This window comes from Schistocerca cancellata, chromosome 5 (genome assembly GCF_023864275.1).
Source record: "Schistocerca cancellata isolate TAMUIC-IGC-003103 chromosome 5, iqSchCanc2.1, whole genome shotgun sequence".
NCBI lineage: Eukaryota > Metazoa > Arthropoda > Insecta > Orthoptera > Acrididae > Schistocerca > Schistocerca cancellata.
This window is the reverse complement of record NC_064630.1, coordinates 62,109,544-62,133,622: the sequence shown is the minus strand read 5'-3', so window position 1 is coordinate 62,133,622 and position 24,079 is coordinate 62,109,544. Positions and strand designations below refer to the sequence as shown.

At 42.7% G+C, this 24,079-nt stretch overlaps 1 protein-coding gene across 10 annotated transcripts in view; it reads left to right on the top strand.

Annotated features, from left to right (window-relative positions):
* Positions 1–24,079, top strand: part of LOC126188905 (transcriptional repressor CTCFL) — a 145,409-nt gene that overhangs the window by 105,733 nt on the left and 15,597 nt on the right. For all 10 annotated transcript variants that reach the window (XM_049930599.1, XM_049930594.1, XM_049930593.1 and 7 more), the window contains 2 exons: positions 1,358–1,496; positions 1,596–1,723. In XM_049930599.1, coding sequence (XP_049786556.1) covers positions 1,358–1,496; positions 1,596–1,723 — 267 coding nt within the window. The remainder of the gene's footprint in view (positions 1–1,357; positions 1,497–1,595; positions 1,724–24,079) is intronic.

Here is a 24,079-nt window from a genome sequence, read left to right as displayed (position 1 = left end):
AAAATAAAGAAAAAACACATATGATTCAAATACAGCATTAGTAATGTTGTGTTTGACACAGTCATGTTGTTTAAACATCTGGGTGCAATGTTGCAAAGAAGTATGAAATGGAACAAGTACGTGAGGATTGTGGAAGGGAAGGTGAATGGTCTCCTTCGATTTATTGAGAGAATTTTAGGAAAGTGGTTCATTTGTAAAGGAGACCAGATATAAGACACTAATGCGACCTATTGTTGAGTATGCTAGAGTGTTTGGGATCTGTACCAGATCACATTAAAGAAAGACACGGAAGCAGTTCAGAGGTGGGCTGCTAGATTTGCTACGGGTTGGTTTGAACATCATGCAAGTGTTACAAAAATGCTTTAGGAACTCGAATGGAAATCCCTGGAGCAAAGGCGACATTTTTTCGAGGAACGCTATTGAGGAAATTGAGAGAACAGGCATTTGAAGCTGACTGCTGAATGATTCTAATCCTGTCAACATACTTTCCATGTGAGGACCATGAAGGTAAGAAACGAGAAATTAGTGTTCATATGGAGGCATACAGACAGTCGTTTTGCCCTTGCTCTATTTGCTAGTTGAACAGAAAAGGAAATGACTAGTAGTGGTACAGGGTACCCTCTGCTGTGCAGTTTATGGTTGATTGCAGAGTACACATGTAGACGTAGATGTAGATGTAGATGTGGACTCAGAGTGGTGGCCTCCTTGCTCTTCAAATTTTGGGACTATCAGTTGTTCATAATGAACTGCTGATTTGTGAAAAACTGTTTTATACTGTAATGATGTAAGTTGCTCATCATTTTGAGTGTCACCTGCCCTTCTCTTTTGATTTCACAGTAATGATAAGAATTGTCATGGAATGCCCACAGCCTGAGACAATACTTGGACAAGCAGCATTGGTGTCTTCAAAGTTTGGAGATGTCAGTTCTCACTGCAGGTTTTTCCCAAGAGTCAACTTTCCTCATTTTCCTGAACATTGGCAGTGGCAGTCTATAAAAAACTGCTTGTTCATTTCACTAGGAGCCTACATTCACCCCTTTGAGTGCCCTAAAATAAAATTCATTTTCATCATTATATTAATCATTAAATAGTGTTGGTTTTGACCTAGATTATGTGTTAACATAATGTGACAGCAAATCGTATTATAAAAAAGGCTAGTGGAGAGAGATCAGCACTTGTTACGTGAAAATGCTGAAAAATAAAAATTTTCACCGCATCTCTTTTTTATACATAATCTGTTAGAATTAATGTGCTACTTTTTTTTGTTAAATCTTCATGTTTGAAAATAAATAATTTCATTAACTTGAGTATTGATGCAGATATTTTGTAACATTATGATTTTTTTTAATTACTTCAGGATGGTGATGGAGATGACCAAACAGTTGCTGTAGTAACTGGAGATCCCAACCATATTCAGGGCCATAACGTTGGTATCCACACAGGGGACAGTGATGACGAAGGCATACTGAGTACTCAGCACATAGCAACTGAGTCCAGTGAGTTAATAATTGAATTGCTCATCAGAATCATTAAATACCTTGTGTAATGCCCTGCATGTGTGAAGCAGCAAGCAGTACATTTTCACGTACTTTCAGGTCTGACAGATGATGAAGATGTCATACACACACTCCAGGGAAGCAGAAAATTGTCGAGAAAAGATGCCCTTGCCATTAGGAAACGAATTGAAAGTGAAAAGGATGTACAAACATGTTTTGGTTTTGATGTAAGTATTAAAACTCTCTCTCTCTCTCTCTCTCTGTGTGTGTGTGTGTGTGTGTGTGTGTGTGTGTGTGTTATATATACAATCTCCTGGTGTTCTACAGAATCCCATTTTTAGCGTGATGAGATGCTCATTAACTTAAATATCCCAGGATCTGTCTGACATACTTTCAGATTGATTGTGACCTACCTGTACTCTTCATCCTTGTTGAAACTGTTAATACGATAAAAATATTGAATACTAGCTTGCAACACTGAGAACTGAGACACCTGAATCAGCTCTGTGTGGCAATTTAATTACATATGACATATGGTATGTTGCACTGCTAAACTGGGCCTATCAGTCATCCACACCCACTTAGCCAAATATTGCACTGCTTCTCATCTGTCATCTTTGACACAAAATGCACAAATAAGTAACACATGGATCCGCAAAGAACAGACTTGATCTAGTTACAGAAATATGTGCCATATATTGCTCACCTCGAATTAAGCTGATATATTGTCAAGAGTGGCACCTGACCAGAGAAACAAGTGGCAAAACCCTTCTGAGAAAACATTGTAGTCGGATGAGATCCTTTAATGAAAGTGATATAGTGTCAAGAAGAATAAAATTGAAAATCATTCTGACTGTTGAGTTTCGTGCATTGTGGAGCTGCTGCCATTCTTTCTGTCTTGCTACTGTTTTGGTTATGTACATTTTTTGTCTAATCCAGCCTGCAGCATGCGTGCAGAAAACACTATCCTTACCTGTGTCATTTACTCTTTACTGTTCAACAATGCAATGAATGGCTACCCAATACTGAATAGTGTCACATTCGTTTGTATACTCACTGATTCTTGTATCATGTGACAGTGCTGTAGTGCCCAATCAGAATTATTTCTTCAAGAAAGTATGTTTTCTAAATAGTGTAATTACTTTTGTTACTACTTAATCAAAAACTGAAGCTGTATTCAAACTGAACTGAAGATGTGCTCCTAAGTAATATTGAAAATGTATTTACCATTTCTGATGAGGAAAGATGCACATATTCATTTTTGCAATCTCTTGTTTCATATGCTGTATGTGCTTACTCTTAAACAGATTTTCTATGCAGTTTACAAGCCATTTTAGATGATTACAGGAATAGTTCTTTAATTTTGTTTGTAAAATTCTCAGCAGTCAACATAAAACATACAGACTGTTGTAACTTAATCTTGATTGAGTTATCACAGCTCCAGTCATTGAGTTAATTTGTTTGTGTTTATATATAAATTCACTATGGGTTTCAAAGTGTCTGAGACACTTATTGCACCTGTGCCTTATGTAGTTGGAGAATGGTTATTGCTATAAAAGGAATGGTATCAAACCACAATACAGTTTTGACACTTCACAGATGTCAGTAATGAAATCAACTAGTATGTCATAATACCACTTGGTTTACACTGAACATAGGCTGTGCAATTCTAAGACAGGATAATGGCCGAAAAGAGAGAGACAGGCCATCTGTCTCAGCTGTAGACTTGGCTGTCCATGAACATTTCCATTAATATTCAGAAATAGTGCTACATCTATCACAGTTACCAAAATACAGACATGGGCCAAGTTTTGACTGTCATTTATCATGCATATTTACTCAATTAAACTTCACCTCTTTCCAAGTTCTACCACATACAATCCACTGTGGTTCAACATTTTATCAGATCTGTGCAACATTTTATCATTACTGAATCAGTATTTTACATCTTTAGTGCCCATCTTAGTGCAGTAACTCTTCTGAATAATGGACATCTGCGGGGAAAATAAAAATGTCCGCTTCTAAGAAGTGTCCGCTATTCAGAAAAGGATAAAAGTACAGTATACAATACCGTATTTACTCGAATCTAAGCTGCACTTTTTTTCCGGTTTTTGTAATCCAAAAAACCGCCTGCGGCTTAGAATCGAGTGCAAAGCAAGCGGAAGTTCTGAAAAATGTTGGTAGGTGCCGCCACAACTAACTTCTGCCGTCGAATATATGTAGCGCTACACAGGCATGCTCTGTAAGCACAAAGATAAATACTGGCGCCAAAACCTCTGCGTCAGTAAATAAATTTTAAAAAAAGGTGGAAGACGGGCTTTTTTTTCTCCGCCCCGAGTTTAGACCACTGCATTTTCATACATTATCCAACGAAGTAAATACAAATTCCGTATTGTTCATCTTCGAATGTAGCAGAATTTCAATGTACTACGAAAATCCGACTGGCAAGACTGGGATGTTTTTCAATATGGCCAACTCTACGTTCTGAATTTTTTCCTAACTGTGAGAAGAGATGGTTGCTAATAGTAACCTGATGAAATGTGAATCACAAGCAGTATTCTCTTCACCATTCACCATAAGAATAATACGAATATAAACATTTTGCCATGTATTCTTCCGCGTTTGTTGCTATCTCATTTAAATCCTGTCTGCCTAATAAACTACGAAACTAGAGTGAGACAACAGCAAAGGCGGAAGAATATACTTATCGTGTCATGTTGATATTCGTATTATTCTTATGCCTAATAGTGATACAGTCAGAAATGAAGCACGGCAACTGACTAGATTTTTAAATCTAAGATGACTCTAATTTCTGTGCAGAATTTGATGTACTAAAGAAGCGGCCGCAAAGATTTTCAAACGGAGAAAAATTTTCGCCTAACTCTCGTTCAGAACGTGTTCTATCATACGCAGCCTATTATTTGGTTCGTGTTGATCATTCTCAAAGAAAGCAGCAGTGTAAGTAACAACAAATAGCAGTCTCTTGACATTGCTTCGCTAATGCAACGATTCGCCTCTTTTTAGTTGTAAGCGGCGCTAGCGCGCACAAAAGCAAGCCATGCCGCGAGCGGCGACAGGCCATAAACACGCACTATCAGAATGCGACAAACAATGCATGACACAGTACAGTGATGCATTTTCAACTTAGAGTGACGTAAACACCTATAACAGAGAAAACGGCACTTATCAGATCAAAGCAAAATAAGCAATTGATTCAACCAGATGAAGCACGTGAAAAAGGAAGGGTACCCGTATAAATACGGACGGAGCGCCTGGCGCATAGCAATGGCTACCTGGTAAAGCTTCACTGCTAAGCGTACGACTCGAACCAAACTACTGTAGCTGTATCGTCATTCATTCGACCTAAATTGTGTCTCATATTACAATGGACCAACTTTGTTTCGATTTGGAGGTGTGGCCTAAAACTTTTCTCTCCCATTGAATTTCGAGTCTCAAATTTCAGGTGCGGCTTAGATTCGGGAAATCTTTTTTTCCTTTATTTCGAACCTCATTTTTCAGGTGCGGCTTAGATTCGAGTGCGGCTTAGATTCGAGTAAATACGGTACACTAAATTCAATGTACTGTAGACAGGAAAGTGCCGTACTACTGTGTAAGTCAAGTAGTGAAAATTTGTCTGTATTTAAGTACAGTACAAGAGTAACAAATCCCCATATGCTAGCATAATACAGTATTAAAATTTCTTTCATGCATTCTTTATGGTTGGTTTGAAATAATAACATATTTTTTTTCTGAACTAGAGAGTCATTTGTAATTTTATTCTCAGTATATGTTTCAGCAGCTAACATTAAACTGAGTCCCTCTTCATCATTTCCCACTAAAAAGTAGTGTTTCAATGTTGTTACCTCTTCCACTGCCTGCAACTTGAAAGTGGAGAAAGTCTAGTTCAGTGACGTCATCATCTTCATCATTTTGTTATCCATTCTCGCCACACAATTCTTGATGAAGCTTTTATATTAGTTCAGTTACATTAGCTGATGTACTGTCTGTCAATAGTGTGAGGTTATTATCTGCAATAGCTATAAAATTTCATTGTAATCAAATAGTAAACTTACAAGTACATCATTTTTTGACATAGTCTCCGTGCGTTTCAACGCACCTGGTCCATCATTGTACAAGCTTCCTGTTGCTCTGATAAAAGAAGGTTCTCGCTTGAGCTGCGAGCCACAAATGCATCACTTGTTTCACTGCTTCGTCAGAGGCAAATCAACGGCCCCTTAATGCCTGTTTGAGTGGACCAAACAAGTGATAGTCGGAAGGGGCAAGATCGGGAGTATTTGGGGGGGGGGGGGTGATCCAGTACTTCAAATTTGAGTTTCTGGAGCATTTCAGCAGTGTGGGCAGCAGTATGTGGACGAGCATTGTCGTGCAACAACACAACGCCTTTTGACACCAATCCTCAGCATCTGCTTCAAATTGCAGGCTTTGGCCTGGCAGTAAGCATCTCACTGTAACATCCACTGTTTATTGTTATGCCCCTTTTCCCCTAATGTTCCAGTACTGGACGTTGTGCGTCCCAAAAAACCGTAAGCATCAGTTTTCCTGCGGGCAGTTGGGTCTTTAACTTTTTCTTCCATGATGAATTCGGATGTTTCCATTCCATACTCTGCCGTTTGCTCTCCGGCTCGTAATGATGGATCCATGTTTCATCACCAGCAATGATCCTGTCTAAGAAGTTGCCCCCTTCATTACCATAGCAATCCAAATGTTTTTTGCAGATGTCCATGCGTGTTTGTATATGCAACTGTGGGAGTTGTTTTGGGACCCGTCTTGCACAAACTTAATGAAACCCAAGTCTGTTGTGGATGATTTCGTAGGCAGAACCGTGACTAATTTTCAGACGATGCACCACTTCGTCAATAGTTAATTATCTGTCTAAGAGAATCATTTCACGTGAACGCTGAATGGTTTCTTCATTTGTGGTTGTAAATGGTCGCCTGGCTCCTTCATCGTGCATAACACTTGTGCGATCATTTCAGAATTTTTCAATCCATTCATAGACACTCTGTTGTGACAAAACACTGTTCCCGTACTGTACCGAAAGTCTTTGATGAATTTCGGTTCCTGATACACCTTCCAACCACAAAAAATGGATCACTGAACGTTGCTCTTCTTTGGCGCAAGTAGACAGCAGAGCAGCGATGATTAACAGCATGGCAGGAATAACGAAACTATCCTAGCAGCTTGAAAATTGCAGAGATAAAACAACAATTAAATAAAGTGTGCGTCATCAACGTAAAATGACAGTACTACCAAAAAAACATAAATATACCTAAATTTGCAGATAATAATTGACTTACCCTCGTACATAATTGAGATTGGCTTATCCCTCAGATCTACCAAATTCCTCTACTCAAGTGTGAAGTTCACACTCATGTTTTAGTTGAAGTTGTTTCTTCAACACCATTGTAAAACACTAACGCACAGTCATTAAAAACGGACCCTGCCTTCTTGAAACATTTGCTGGTTATAGTGGATGTTACTTGCTTTAAGGCTGTATAAATCTACAGAATTGCATCCGATACACTAATAGGTTTTGCAAGTTCATGTCCAGATTCAACATTGTCCATTTGAGACTAAATACATGTCAACACTTTTTACCTGTAAATACTTAGAAATTTCGAATGAAGTTTTGAATAATCCCCAGGTCCAGCGGTTGGCAACATGAAGTTGAATTTCACATTTTTTAGTGCAGCATCACAATGGGAAGTGGCATTATCCATAAACAAAATCACTTCCCTCCTTTGTCGTTCCATTCTTCTATTAATTGCCAGCAATCATTCAGTTGTTATTGCTCTCTTTATCCAAGATTGTTTATTAGCATACCACTCCACGTTAAATTTACTCAAGCCAATATCCGTAAAACATGTAGGCAGCGCAGCCTTACCAATTATTAAAGGCTTTTCAAATTCACCTATCGTATTAACACAGTAGAACAGTGAGTCAGTCTTGTGAAATTTAGCATCCTGAACAATTTTCAGCTTTCAGGGCCATTGTTTTACCAGGAAGAGTTCTTAAGAAAAGACCAGTCTCGTCACAGTTAAAAATGTTTCTTTCTTCATAACCCTCACTAATTCCTGTTACCCCTTTTTTGCCATTCTGACACAATGTTTTCGTCCACTGGACTGGATTCATCACACACGATTAGAAAAGAGATGTTGTGTCCACTCCTCTAAATTTGTCAAGCCTACCTACAGATGCTTTAAAATTGTTAAGCCCTAACTCCTTGGTGATTGCGAGGGCTGTCTCATGGATCAGAGGTATAGTAATTGGCAAGTTATTGCTTTGAGCACAGCAGAACCATTCAGAAGTCATATTGTCAACTTTAAGCCTGGTGTGTTGGGAAAAGCACATTTAGTGGTAAGGGTGTCATTTCCAGTCCATGATCTCAGAAGACCATTTTTGTTTCTTAAAATGTCATTGATCTGTGTTTTTCCAACAGCAAACCTTGTGGCTATATCTCTTAACACTAAGGTTTTCTTTTTGGTAGACATTGATTGTATAACCCTTTTCATTCAACATTAACCGTTTCCCTTTTTGTGACATCTTAGACCTCTTTCGCTTGAAGTCAGCTACAGTGTGCACTTTATGCCCCCTTTACATGGAACCACTGAGAAGCGCTTCTTGGTGGCACTTCTGCTGGCAAAACACTGGTTTAAATGGGCACCTCCACCCATGCCTTCTGCGGTGCTTGGTGGCAGACTCTCCACCAGTGGCACGGATTGACCAGCCAAGCAGTGTGTTGGCACATATGAAATGTCAGCACGTGAAGTCAGCATAGCAGTAGCAGTGTCATCAAAGCCATTCATGACAATATCAAAGCTGTTAATAGCAACAGCTGCAACTGTTCTCAGTGGCGGCTTGCCGTGCCGTGCCATGCCGTGTGAAGGCATACGTGATTATGATTGTTGCCGGTTAACTTACAACTGTCACTTTCATATTGTCCATTATTTGGAAGTTTTAATTGTTGTTGGAAGATGCATTTCAGTGTCCATATCCGTTATTGAGAATGTCCACTGTCCGGAAGAGTTTTACCGTAAGGGCTAATGTTGTTTGGCAAGGGGATTTTAAAATGTCTGCTATTGAGAGGAGTCTGCTCTTGGGAAGTACCCATTAAAGGAAGTTTTACCATACATTAATCATAATGTCCCTGGAAATTCTTTTTTAATTGTATTGCCAATATTGTTGTTGTGCATTAGTTTCACATTCTATCATGAACCTGACAAAAGTCATTGGCCCATTGGTTAATGGCTTCCATCTGATATCAGCTGAGTACACTGAATCTTAAAAGACTTTAGAAAGTTGAGAGCATATCATACTTTTTTTCACATATAAAGGTGCATTAAATATAAATGTACTGTGCCTCTGCAAGATGGTGTGTGCTCTGCCACAGACTAACAATTTTGCATTCCATATTTCTATATCTGTTGTAGATACCAAATTACATACAATTCATATCTGGTAATTTGATGACTTTTATCTGTTATAAAAAACATCACTGTGAAAGACAAGATCAGTTTGCTCATATGTCTGCTATGACTCTCCAATATTTTATTGTTCATTCCATCTTCTCCTGCATTAATGTGTTGTGTAAATGTAACCAACCACTAAGATAGGTGGTGCTGCTGTGACCAGCTAAATTCATTGAAGCAGATTCATAAATAACAAGCCATAATATATTTTCTGATCGTTTATACTACTTTAAAATAGAAATTATTCTTAAACTTCATTTATGGCTTATTTTTTCTATGTCCTTATCTACATTTGAATGAGATGAACCTGCACTGTCCACAAAGCCTATGAAAAGATTACCCTTAACATTTAAAAAAAAAAACACGCTCTTGAAACTCCTAGTATGTGTAGTACTGTAACAGACTCAATCGCCGCCTCCTCCTCCTCCTCCTCCTCCTCCTCCCCCCCCCTCCCCCTCCCCCTCACTCCTCCTGCCAACCCAAGGTACAATTTACATGATCCTGTTTAGAATCTGTTGCCAGCTTTTCTGATTATGGCCCATAGTAGGTAGGAAAGCTGGAGTTCCTCATTCTTGTCCTGATGGGTCAATCAGGCCAAACTGATCGGCATGTTGACCTCTGCCATTGGCATCATCGGACGCAGTATTGAAGCACATGTGGTCAGCACACTGCTCTCCTGGTTGTCGTCAAGTTTCTTGACCTTAGAACAGCTACTAATTGGTCGAGTAGCCCATCAGTTGGCCTCTCTAGGCAGTACCACTCCCTCCAATCAAGGAATAATCCCTGACAGTGCTGGTAATTGAACACAAGTCCCCCGCATGACCATCAGCTCAGTGGCCCACACTGCAGTTTAATGCACATTATTAAACAACAGACCATACATTTCATTATATGCTATTTCGTATTGACAGATATTGAAGTCCCTTAAGGATGACTGCCAGACACAAGCTTGTTTTGAGAAGAAATTCGTTTTAAATAAACTGCAAGCATATTCCACTGAATTGGCTATGAAGGAACATTTATGGTAAAAATATTTAGCCCCCCCTTATGACTATAATCCGTCATAAATCCCTTGAACAAAAAACCATGCCCAATTCTCAGAAAAAAGTATAGGTTACACCCATCTGCATGAAGGCTAAAAGTAGTGATCCACAAAACTTCTGTCCAGTATCCTTGAAATCAGTTTGTTGTAGCACCTTTGAAATATTCTAAGCTCAAATGTAATGAGGTTTCTCAAACAGAATTACCTCCTCAATGCCAACTGGTATGCGTTCCGAAAACATTGACCATGTGAGGCCCAACTTGCATTATTCTCACATGACATACTGGAAGCTTTGGATCAAGGCAGTCAGGTAGGTGCTTTGACTCAGTACCCCGCCTACACTTATTGTCAAAAGTAAGATCATATGCGGTATCAAGTGAAATTTGTGACTGAATTGAGGAGTTCTTGGTAGGGAGGACAAAGCGTATTATCTTGGATGGAGAGTCATCATCAGGTGCAGAAGAGGTGTGCCCCAGGGAACTGTGTTAGGACCCTTGATGTTTATTTTATGTGTTAATGACCTCCAGACAATATTAACATTAAAATTAGGTTTTTTGCTTATGATGCAGTTATCAATAATGAAATAGTATATGAAAGAAGCTGCAAAAGTATCCAGTCAGGTCTTGATAAGATTTCATTGTGGTGCAAGGATTGGTAACCTGCTTTAAATGTTCAAAAAAGTAAAATTTTGCACTCCACAAAACAAAGAAACATAGTATCTTGTGACTACCAGTGACTCACAGTTGGAATCAGCCAACTCATACATATACCTGGATGTAACACTTTGTAAAGATATGGAATGGAATGATCATTTAGGTTCAGTCATGGACAAAGCAGGTGACATTGACAGAACACTGGGGATGTGGAATCAGTCTACAAAGGAGGCTGCTTATAAATCACCCAGTTCTAGAATATTGCTCAAGTGTGTGGGACCCATACCAAATAGGACTAACAAGGCATATTGAACTTGTAAAGAGAAGGGCAGTACAAATGGTGACAGTTTTGCTTGATTCATGGGAGAGTGTCACAGAGATACAAAAAAAACTGAACTGGAAGACTCTTGAAGGTAGACGTAAACTATCCCGAGAAAGTCCGTTAAAAAAGTTTCAAGAACCGGCTTTAAACAATGACTCTAGGAATATACTACAATCCCTTATGTATCACTCACATAGGCATCTGAAGATAATATCAGAAAAATTACTGCACACACGGAGGTATTCAGACCATCATTCTCCATGCGCTCCGTACGTGAATCGAATGGGAAGACACACTAATAAATGGTACAGTTGGATGTACCCTCTGCCATTCACCGCACAGTGGTTACAGAGTGTAGATGTAGATGTTGATGTTAAAACTGTGCTGGATTTAATATTGAACCCAGCTACAAGCAGTGTGCTACCTATTAGTCTACCCAAACATCACTCGCAGGTTGAATGAAAGCTTAAATCTGCAAATCCATTATACCTTTTCCTTTCTAGTAACACAGAGACTTCCTCCCCCTCTCCTTCTCCCTCCTTCCTTCTCCCTCCCTCCCCCTCCTCCCTCCCCCTCACCCTCCCTCCCCCTCTCCACCCCTCCCCTTCTCCACCCCTCCTCACTCTCCTGTTCCCCTTCCCATCAAGGAGAATTTACTTCATGCATACATACTACTCAAATGAAATTTAAGTTAGTTATACATCATCAAGGGAAGAGCCACTGCATAAGTATAGTAAATGCCAGTGTATAACTTCTTGCTCTAGCATTGTTCCTATGTGCTTGATTTTTAGAAATTAGATGGATACTTTCAATTGGCAACAAAAATATCTTGCTCTTGAATGTACTGCTGTACAGTTGGAATGCGCACATATTTGTTCCACCATTTGAATTAGAAGGATATCTCTGGAGGTTTCAGGTATGATGATAACTTGTTCTGCAATACATTCATTTATATCGATTCCCCCTAGACTGAACAGTTTTTGTGTCAGTCTGATGGCTGCTGTGATGGCTCTGCTTTCTTTGTATTTGCTTCTTTTCCCTTTTCTCCGTGATTTCAAGTCTTCTGAAATCTGTAATAATTTCCAGTCTTCTGAAATCTGTAGTTTCCTTTTATTACCTCTTCCCTTTGCCCTCGTCTAACTTGCTGACTGCACCTAGCTGTGCACCCTCTCTTGACTTTTTCCCTGTATGCTCCCACAAGCAGCAGTTTACCATCCCCTCTCCCCTACCCTGCTATGCCTCCTCCTTCCCCCCTGCGGGTCCGGGGACTAGAATAGGCCCGAGGTATTCCTGCCTGTCGTAAGAGGCGACTAAAAGGAGTCCATCCCCCTCACGGGGGTAGTTAGCGCCTGCGTCCGGAGACGGACGGTTCCACGACCTATAATTGTGGTCTTTTTGGTTTTTCACTTCTCGTTTCTTCCTTCCTTTGGTTGGTTCCTTTCTTTGCTCTTCTCCACCTCACTGTCTTCCTTACTCTTTCCCTTGACTTCTTCTCCTTGCCTCCTCATTGCCTTCTTCTCCTTGCCTTCTCATTGCCTTCTTCTCCTTGCCTTCTCATTGCCTTCTTCTCCTTGCCTTCTCTGGTCTCCGCCTCGGCGTTTGAGACAGTCTGTTCTCTTTCTCCCTCTCTCTCTTCTTTTTCCTCTTCTTCCTTCCTCCCTGTGCGTGCCTGAAGGCCGACCCACGTGATCACACGCGTAGCCGGTGACGGGGTAACGCGTAATTCCCCGCCCTGGGTAGACATGTAAGGCATGCGCGTACCCCCTGGTAAAGGCCAGGCCCAGGGAGGGGTGATTGCCTGAGCTGATACCTTCTGACCATGCCGATTGGTCCCTCCGTCTGTTTCTCGGGAGGTGTGACCTGAGGTGTAAACATTCACCTAAGGCGGGAGTGCCCTCTGAGAGGGTCCCCACAAGGAAGGAGCGCGCCATCGGAGACGCTGGCAATCATGGGGGATTCCTCCGCAATGGATTTCACTCCATCTCTCTCGACTTCTGCCCAAAAACGGAAACATGACCAGCCAACAGTGACAAAAGTCCTACTGCCTGCCCCACAGTTCCTCGTCGTTTCTCGATCTGAGGACGGAAAGGATTTTTCTTCTGTCAACCCTTTCGTTATTCAGAAGGGCGTAGATGCCATAGCTGGATCTGTCAAATCTTGTACCAGGTTGCGTAACGGTACCTTATTACTAGAAACTGAGAGCGCCTTTTAGGCACAAAAACTGCTTCGGGCCACACTCCTGTACACGTTCCCTGTCCGGGTGGAGGCTCACCGAACTTTGAATTCGTCTCGTGGTGTGGTCTATACTCGATCCCTCGACGGATTGACTGACGAGGAGATTCAATCTTTCCTCGCTGAGCAGGGCGTGACGGCTGTCCATAGGGTCATGAAAAAGGTCAACAATGACCTTGTACCGACCCGGACACTTTTCTTGACCTTTGATAGTGTTAAGCTGCCATCGCGCATCAAGGCGGGCTACGAGCTTATTTCTGTTCACCCCTATGTCCCGACACCTACGCGCTGCTACCAGTGTCAGCGTTTCAATCACACTCGACAGTCTTGTTCCAGTGCGGCTAAATGTGTCACTTGTGGCAGGGATGCCCATGAGGGTGACTGTCCACCTCCGTCTCCTCATTGTGTGAACTGTCAGGATGACCATGCCGCATCCTCCCGCGACTGTCCTGTCTATAAGGAAGAACGCTGTATCCAAGAAATTCGGGTCAAAGAAAAAGTGTCCACCTCGGCTGCTCGCAAGCTATAGGCTAGTAGGAAGCCCACGCTGCTCCCAGCGGGGAAATACAGTACTGTCCTCGCCTCTCCTCGGACTACCAGGGAGGTGGCAACCCAGACATGCGATCTGACCTTCAGCACCACGGTCGTCCGTTTGGCCAGTGCTAAGATCGCGCGGTCGACGTCTCCTCTTCCTCCCATCACCCCACAGACACCAGCCCCTTCATCAGCTTCTGCTAAGACGAAGACCCCGAAGTCAGATGCACGGGCCTTCAAGAAGGAACCGTCCCGTGCAGACTTCCTACGTCCCTCGACCTCCCAGCCTTCGACCGGTACTTCCACCAAACGACCTTCCAAGAAGGCTCATAGGAAGCACAGTTCTCCTTCTCCGCCACGGCGCATTTCTTCTCCTGCGCCACCCAGCGGTTGCCGCCCCAGGCCGTCATCTGTTTCGCCTGGCCGCACCGCTGGTAGCCGAACATCTGGCCGTTCACCGGCGGCGGAAGCTTCCCCTCCCGGCCATCTTCCCGAGATGGCCGATGAACCTATAGACCCAATGGACGATGACTGTCCGCCTACTGATAGCGGCGGCAGTGCTCGCTCGAAGTCAGGCCCTCAGCGGCCTTCGAGGTGACCCCTTCTTTCATCTTCCTTTTCTTCTTACGATGGCACTTATTCACTGGAATATTCGCAGCATTCGCTCCAACCGAGAGGACTTGAAGTTGCTGCTCCGCTTGCACCGTCCGCTCGTCGTAGCCCTCCAGGAAACGAAGCTACGCCCATGCGATCACATTGCCTTGGCACACTACACCTCTGTGCGTTTTGACCTACCCCCTGTGGTAGGTATCCCGGCTCATGGAGGGGTTGTGTTGCTGGTCCGGGATGATATTTACTACGATCCCATCCCGTTGCACACCGGCCTGCAGGCAGTTGCCATCCGCATTACTCTCCCCACTTTTACATTTTCCATTTGTTCCGTTTACACTCCATCGTCGTCTGCCGTTACCAGGACAGACATGATGCAACTTATTGCTCAGCTACCTGCACCATTTTTGTTAACTGGAGACTTCAATGCCCACCATCCCCTTTGGGGTTTTCCAGCATCCTGCCCGAGGGGCTCCCTGTTAGCAGACCTTTTCAACCAGCTCAATCTTGTCTGTCTCAATACTGGCGCCCCTACTTTTCTTTCGGACACATCTCACACCTATTCCCATTTAGACCTCTCTATATGTACTCCCCAACTTGCACGCCGGTTTGAGTGGTATGCACTTTCTGATACATATTCGAGCGACCACTTCCCGTGTGTTATCCATCTCCTGCAGCATACCCCCTCTCTGTGCTCATCTAGTTGGACCATCTCCAAAGCAGACTGGGGGCTCTTCTCTTCCAGGGCGACCTTCCAGGATCACACCTTCACAAGCTGCGATCGTCAGGTCGCACACCTGACGGAAGTCATTCTCACTGCTGCTGAATATTCCATCCCTCACCCTCCTTCTTCTCCACGTCGCGTACCGGTCCCCTGGTGGACCGCAGCATGTAGAGATGCTTTACGTGCTCGTCGACGTGCTTTACGCACCTTTAAACGCCACCCTACAGTGGCGAATTGTATCAATTATAAACGATTACGTGCACAGTGTCGTCGTATTATTAAAGAAAGCAAGAAAGCCAGCTGGGCTGCTTTCACAGGCACCTTCAACAGTTTTACTCCTTCTTTTGTTGTCTGGGGTAGCCTGCGCCGGCTATCTGGCACTAAGGTCCACTCACCAGTTTCTGGCTTGAAGGTCGCGAATGACGTCCTTGTGGCCCCTGAGGCTGTCTCCAATGCCTTCGGCCGCTTTTTCGCAGAGGTTTCGAGCTCCACTCATTACCACCCTGCCTTCCTCCCCCGCAAACAGGCAGAGGAGGCTAGGCCACCTAACTTCCGCTCCTCGAATCGCGAAAGTTATAATGCCCCATTCACCATGCGGGAACTCAAAAACGCCCTTGGCCGATCACGGTCCTCCGCTCCAGGGCCTGATTCTATTCATATTCAGATGCTGAAGAACCTTTCTCCTGTGGGTAAAGGTTTTCTTCTTCGTACTTACAATCGCATCTGGATTGAGGGACATGTTCCCGCATGCTGGCGCGAGTCTATTGTTGTCCCGATTCCTAAGCCGGGGAAGGACAAGCACTTGCCTTCCAGTTATCGACCCATCTCGCTTACCAGCTGTGTCTGTAAAGTGATGGAACGAATGGTTAACTCTTGACTGGTTTGGCTGCTCGAGTCTCGACGCCTACTTACCAATGCACAATGTGGATTTCGTAGGCGCCGTTCTGCTGTTGACCATCTGGTTACCTTGTCGACCTTCATTATGAATAACTTCTTGCGGAAGCGCCCGACCGCGGCTGTGTTCTTTGATTTGGAGAAGGCTTACGACACCTGTTGGAGGGCGGGCATTCTCCGCACCATGCATACATGGGGCCTTCGCGGTCGCCTCCCTCTTTTTATTCGTTCCTTTTTAATGGATCGACAGTTCAGGGTATGTGTGGGTTCTGTCCTGTCGGACACCTTTCGCCAGGAGAATGGGGTGCCACAGGGCTCAGTTTTGAGCATCGCTGTCTTCGCCATAGCGATCAATCCAATAATGGATTGCCTCCCAGCTGATGTATCAGGCTCCCCTTTCGTGGACGATTTTACCATCTATTGCAGTGCGCAGCGTACGTGTTTCCTGGAGCGCTGTCTTCAGTGTTCTCTTGACCGTCTTTACTCCTGGAGTGTCGCCAATGGCTTCCGTTTTTCTGCCGAGAAGACGGTCTGTATTAACTTCTGGCGCTACGAAGAGTTTCTCCCACCGTCCTTACGACTCGGTCCCGTTGCTCTCCCATTCGTGGAGACAACAAAATTTTTAGGTCTTACATTTGACAGGAAACTTAGTTGGTCTCCACATGTGTCATATTTGGCTGCCCGTTGTACCCGTTCTCTAAATGTCCTCCGTGTTCTCAGTGGTATGTCGTGGGGAGCGGATCGAACCGTCCTACTTCGCCTATATCGGTCGATCATCCGCTCCAAGCTGGATTATGGGAGCTTCGTATACTCCTCTGCACGGCCATCCATCTTACGCCGCCTCAACTCCATACAACATCGGGGTTTACGACTTGCGATCGGCGCGTTTTATACTAGTCCCGTCGAGTCTTCATGCTGACGCTGGTGAGTTGCCATTCACCTACCGGCGCGATATACTGCTTTGTCGGTATGCCTGTCGGCTACTGGCAATGCCTGACCACCCGTCTTATCGTTCCTTTTTTGATGACTCTCTCGACCGTCAATACAGGTTGTATGTCTCTGCCCTGCTACCCCCTGGAGTTCGCTTTCGTCGCCTCCTTCAACACCTTAATTTTTCACTCCCTGCAACCTTTCGAGTGGGCGAGAGCCACACGGCACCTTGGCTCCAGGCTCAGGTTTGCGTCCACCTTGACCTCTGCTCGCTCCCGAAGGAGGTTACTCCCGGTTCAGTCTACCACTCCCGTTTTGTCGAACTTCGTTCGAAGTTCATTAATATGACCTTCATTTACACAGATGGCTCTAAGACCAATGACGGGGTCGGGTGTTCTTTTATTGTCGGGGCACAAAGTTTCAAATACCGGCTCCATGGCCATTGTTCGGTCTTCACAGCTGAGCTCTTTGCCCTCTACCAGGCTGTTCTTTACATCTGCCGGCACCGGCATTCTGCATATGTCATCTGCTCCGATTCCCTGAGCGCTATCCAGAGCCTCAGTGATCTGTACCCGGTTCACCCTTTCGTGCACCGGATCCAACGCTCTCTTCAGCAGCTGGTGGACGTCGGCTCTCCGGTTAGCTTTATGTGGGTTCCTGGCCATGTCGGTATCCCTGGGAACGAAGCTGCAGATGCCGCGGCCAAGGCTGCGGTCCTCCAGCCTCGGACAGCTTCTTGTTGTGTCCCTTCGTCCGATTTTAGCAGGGTCATTTGTCGGCGCATTTTATCGCTGTGGCATGCCGATTGGGCTGCACTTACAGACAACAAGCTTCGGGCCTTGAAACCTCTTCCCGTGGCTTGGACGTCCTCCTCACGCCCTTCTCGGCGGGAGGAGGTAGTTTTGGCCTGGTTACGAATTGGACACTGCCGGTTCAGCCATCGCCATCTGCTGACGGCTGCGCCGGCACCGTTCTGTCCATGTGGGCAATTGCTGACGGTCCGCCACATTTTAACGTCCTGTCCGGATTTTAATGCACTGCGTCTTGATCTTGGCCTGCCATGTACTCTAGAATCCCCCTTTTAGCGGATGACCCACGAGCAGCTGCTCGCGTTCTTCATTTTATCAATTTGACAACCCTCTCTAAGGACATTTGATTATGCTGTTTTCTTTTTTTTTTAATCCTATGCCTCAGTCTGTCTTTTATCGTGTTTTCCGTTTCGTTGCTGTTTTAAACTTGTGACTTGCGGTGCATTCCTAAAATAGTCTGGGCGCTAATGACCGTTGAAGCAGTGCGCCCAAAAAAAAAAAAAAAGCCGCCTCCTTACCCCCCACCATCTGGTTTCTTCTCCCATCATGCACTGCTGCTCGCAGTGAATGCAGCCAGAGAATGCAGTTTGTGTGTGTGTGTGTGTGTGTGTGTGTGTGTTGTCTGTCTCTAATGAGGGCCTTGTTGGCCAAGAGCTATCCGTCTGGCAGTCTTTTTGTTGTGCCTATCTGGAGTTGGCATCTCCGCTATAAGGCAAGTAGCCACTATCCTTTTCATAATATTGTTACATTCCATCCTGGTTTTCCATTGTTGTATTTCTTTTATACATTATTTTTACATCACTATCACTCAAGGAATAGGATTGTCAGGCTGTTCAGGTGACCATTAGTTCATCGATCTTCCAGGGTCTCACATATTGGTAGGTTGTTATCCTCTGATATACATTCATATCACAGTGTGTCTTATGTTTTTCTTTATTAGCTCAACAGTGAGCACCCTTGAAGGCAGGCCGTTCCATCTGGAGTACATCTCCGCATGCACATGTGGACTGGGGGCTGTGATGGACAAAAACTGAGGCACTGGCAGTCAGGTGGGTGGGCCACAGTGTACATGATCTCACTGTTCTGGTCGAGAACAGGGGGTGGAAGTTACCAAGTGGCTTACACATGCACAGAACACATGTGATAGGGCTACCTGTTGCTGACAGGTTTCCTGTCTAGTAACTGTAATGAAATCAGCCCTGAAAAAATTTAAATGTTGAATTGAGTATGACTCAGCTGGGGAATGTCTGAAGTAAAATTTAATGATTTTAAACTCAAAGGAATGTGTTTTTACTACCAAAGTTACAGTAAAGGTCATGTTCAAGTTTAGTAAACAAAACCCTAAAATCGTATGTATTACAAAAATCTCATGAATATCTTTTAAAATGATCGACATCTACATGACTTCTCCTCAGTTCACATTTAAATGTTGGGCTCAGGGTTCCTCCAACCACCTTCACATTATTGCTCTACTGTTCCCCCATGTGGGAAAAATGAATACTTAATTCTTTCTGTACGAGCTCTGCCTTCTCTTATTTTATAGCGTTGATCATTTGTTTCCTATGTAGGTCAACAACAGTAAAATATTTTTACTGTTGCCAACCTACAAAACATTTTTGCATTCAGAGGAAAAAGCTAGTGATTGAAATTTCTTGAAAAGATCTCGTCACAATAAAAAATTTGTCTGTTTCAAAGATTACCACCGTAACTTACTTATCACATCCATTACTCAAACACGATGGTCAAACAAATTGTACTATCACTCAATAGAATCCGCAAAAGCAAGTAAGATCACTCATTGCTTTGAAAATGCTGCAGCATGACAAGTTCCGGAACATAAACATGAGTTCCTGTAATCGTACACTTGTCAAATTTAAAGTTCCCACTGTGTTTAGAACTTACACCAGTGGGAACTAACCTGCTTTATGCCAATTGGTCAGATCCCAGAAACTAAAGACAGATGCCACAGATTGCACACATCGCAGAATACAACATTTAAATACATAGAATTGTTCCCCGGGAGATATTTAAAGTTACATACAATAGCTACCAAAATAGAGGAGGAGAGTGACGGAGCTAGCAGACAGTAATGGTAGACAAATGGTAATATGTCAAAACAATGACAGTGTGAAACTTTGAGTCCACTTGCTGTAAAACTAAGTTTATTCAAAGAAATGTCCATGTGATAAGTGAAATTATATTTAAAATGATCGAAACTGCTTTTCGAGTCTTTTTGAAAAGAGAGAGAGCTTATCTGTGCATAGCAGCTGATGTACAATGTCGTCAGCAGCTAGCCAGTGGTGTCTGCAAAATTGTAGATGATCTGTCAGTTGCTTTTCTGGTGCGTGATCCACTTGGTAGTAATATTATTCCTCTGTCATCTTTGCTTGGAAGCAACTGATACTAAACAGATTGAAGTCTGTGTAAAATTTCAATTCAACTTGTAGATTGTGAAGTTACAGTTAGTCTGTTTTACCACATGTGTAATATTTGCGAATTCAGCCTGGCAATTAACTTTCAGATATGGAAAACTGCTTAGCTGTTTTTTATAGTGACTGTTTATATTTTTCACTCACATGAAAAAAGGGTAATTAAGTTGCAAAAGAAAGATCCTAGAACATATTAGTTTTTGCAGCTTGCAATTTAGTGTTGCAGACAACAATCACTGCTCACTCAAAGTTTAATTCTTCTTCCTGCCGACCACCCAAACATCAGTATTAAGTCCATGCCGTGTTCGGCTTAGTTTTTATTCCAGTGCAACACCAGCCCACTATTCACAGCATAAACAAAAACTTACAGCTGCACCCCCTCCCCTCCCCGCCCCACTATTGGTATGGCTCCTGTTCACATAGCAATTCACTTTTGCACATTGCATTTATCAGAGTTATTACAAAGAATTATCATAAAATTAAAATTATTGCATGCTCAAAAAAATAAATAAATAAATAAATAAATAAATAAAAAATAAACATGTTAACTGGAAATTCATGTTATAATAAAAGTTTAGCTTAGTGCACATTAAACTATAGGATAAGATATCTGAACCAGAAAAGATACATACAAAGTGAGAAAAAGAGAGAAAAAAAACACTAAAAATTTTCAGTGTCTTCATATCGTGCCTGTCTGTGGGTGGGCTAACAGAGTACCTGGGGTTGCCTTTGTCCTTGTGGCAGTGTAGGAACAGCCTGTTGTAAGGGATGATTGCCTTCTCGTTTTTGGCTGTAATTACATTGTTGGACACTTGATTGTCTTCCTGTTTTGCTAGTGTCCATATACCCATATATTTCGTATACAGTTTCTCTGGAGTAATTCTGACTGCTGGGTCTTCAATAATGTATTTGCTATTCCTCCTGCTAAGCACTCCATAGGCTCAGTGTTAAACTGCCAGATTGCAAATCCAAAGGTCTCCAGTTTGATTCCTGGTCAATCCTAGGATTTTTATATTGAATTTCTCACTTTTTTCATGATTGACAATGTTTGTTAAAGTGAAAAATGCTGAGTTGTGTCATGATTCAGAATCCATGGTAACCTGTAGGTTCCGCTATAACTGGCTGCGTAAGTCAGTTCAAAGTTCAGAGGAAGGCAAATGCATACCTCCTCCAAGAGGACTATGCCTAGCAAAGCACTGTGGTGTTCAGAACATTCTTTGTATTGATGACTGCTGTAATTAAGCATTTTTAACATATCTAAATTTGGCATTTTACCAGTTACCTTACAACAGTATTCAAAATTTCAAAGTTTTTGTTTGTGATACATACCTGCTCTTTCTCCTTCCCTGTATCACTCCCCTTCATTTCCTACCCAAAACGTTGATCAGGGATTTCTTTTACTGCTATTTCCATTGTTTGTACCTAAATTCCACATTGGAATATATAGATTTGGCTCTTATAAATTTGGATGCTGTATTTCATTTTGCTGCTGCTGCAGTTGTTATAAACACATTAATCTGTGTGAATAACTGATGATGGAGATATCAGCAAATTCCCACCCAAAACGTTGATCTGGGATTTCTTTTACCGCTATTTCCATTGTTTATACCTAAATTCCACATTGGAATATATAGGTTTGGCTCTTATAAATTTTGCTGCTGCAGTTGTTATAAACACATTAATCTGTGTCAATAACTGATGATGGAGATATCAGCAAATTCCTTAATGCACTTCACTACATCTACATGCATACTCCGCAAGCCACTGTATGGTGCATGATGGAGGGTACACTTTACCACAGCTAGTCCCTTCCTTTCCTGTTCCACTCACAGATAGAATGAGGGAAAAATGACTGTCTATATGCCTTCGTATGAGCCCTAATTTCTCATATCTTATCTTAGTGGTCCCTACAAAAATGTATGTTCATGGCATTAGGATCATTCTGCTGTCAGCTTCAAATTCCGATTCTTTAAACTTTCTCAGCAGTGTTCTTTGAAAAGAAAGTCTTCTTCCTTCCTGGAACTCTCACTTGAGCTCCCGAAGCATATCCGTAACTCTTGCATGCTGATCAAACCTATTGGTAACAAATGTAACAGGTTGACTTTGAATTGTTTTGATGTCTTCTTTCAATCTGACCTGGTGTGGATCCTGAAAGCTCAAGCAGTACTCAAGAATAGCATTCAATTTGCGGTCTCCTTTACAGGTGAACCACATTTTCCTAAAAGTCTCCCAATAAACCAAAGTCAGCCATTCGCCAGTCCCACAACGATCCTCACATTCTTGTTCCATTTCATATTGCTGCACAACATGAGACCCACATATTTAAACAACATGACTGTGTCAAATGGGACACTACTAACGCTGTATCCAAATATAATGGGTTTGTTTTTCCTATTCGTCCGCATTAACTTAAGTTTTTCTACGTCAAGAGCTAGCTGCCATTCATCACACCAACTAGAAATTTTGTGTAGATCATCGTGTACCAACATGCAGTCACTATCTTTGACACATTCCTGTACACCACAGCATCTTCAGTGAACAATCACAGATTGCTGTCCATCCTGTCTGCCTGACCACTTATGTATATAGAATACAGCAATGGTCCTGTCACACTTCTGTCGTGCACTCCTGTTGTTATCCCTGTCTCTGTTGGTCACTAGCCGTTAAGGACAACATACTGGGTTCTATTACTTAAGACGTCTTCAAACCAGTTGCATATCTGGTAGCCTAGTCCATATGCACATACCTTCATCAACAGCCTGCAGCGGGGTAATGTGTCAAATGGTTATCAGAAATCTAGAAATAGGCAGTATGCCTGGTGCTGTTCATTCATAGTTTGCAGTGTATCATGTGAGAAAAGAGCAAGCTGGGTTTCACACAAACAATGCTTTTTAAAGCCATGCTGATTAGTACTGATCTCAGAATATGTTCTAGAATTCTGTAACAAACAGATTTTTAGGCTATTGGTCTGTAATTTTGCGGGTCCATTCTTTTACCCTTCATATACAGGATAAAGCAAAATTCGTGCACTCAGGCTTCGCGACGCGACTCCTCACATGCCAGCGATAAAAAAACGTCCATCACAAAATCTCGTCTGGCAAATACATCCGGCAGAAAAAGGACGTTAAAGAGTGGCAATCTGGCAATGCTGTAACTACATGTATGGTAACTACCTCTTTCAGCACATATTAGTCAGGCTGTACAGTTGGTGCAGTGGATAGAGTTTTGGGTTTGCATTCAGGAGGTCGATGCTTTGATCCTGGGTTGAGGCATATGTTTTTTATTTGGTAAATGTAGCCCAGGTGGTATGGTATCTGGCATCTTAATCATCAACAGTGATTGCAGCGGGTCCTCTAGAAAACTTACATACTGCAGTTGTAGAAATGGAAGATTGGCCAGCTTTGAAAGAAGCCCTTTCCACGTTGTGGGCGTGAATTTATTCGCTCCAATTCATCTACTAGATGCGAAACCTGTTTTCCTTGTACCCTCCTCCAACGGTCCTGTAGATTAGTACCAGCTATTATTCTTGCCTCGTTCATGTCCATTACATTTCGTTAGGGCCTTATGTTATCAGTAGAACTAACAATGTGCTTTGCCAATAATGTCCAAACTTGGTTACTACTTGTATGTGTTATCACCATGATCTCATTAATTATGCCTTTCAACATTGAGTATGATAACCGTATGCTGTTTATTATGTGTCTCAATGCATTATTATTATTATTATTATTATTATTATTATTATTATTAATCTGTCGATGGGATTGTGGAAACATCACGTTTATTACCATTGGGGAAACAGTGTAATTCGAAACTGAACATTTCACAATTAGGGATGTTGGGATGAATCATGCAGAACAATATCTGTCAGAGGAGTAATGCGCATTCGGTGGAACAGAACGCAGGACTAACGGC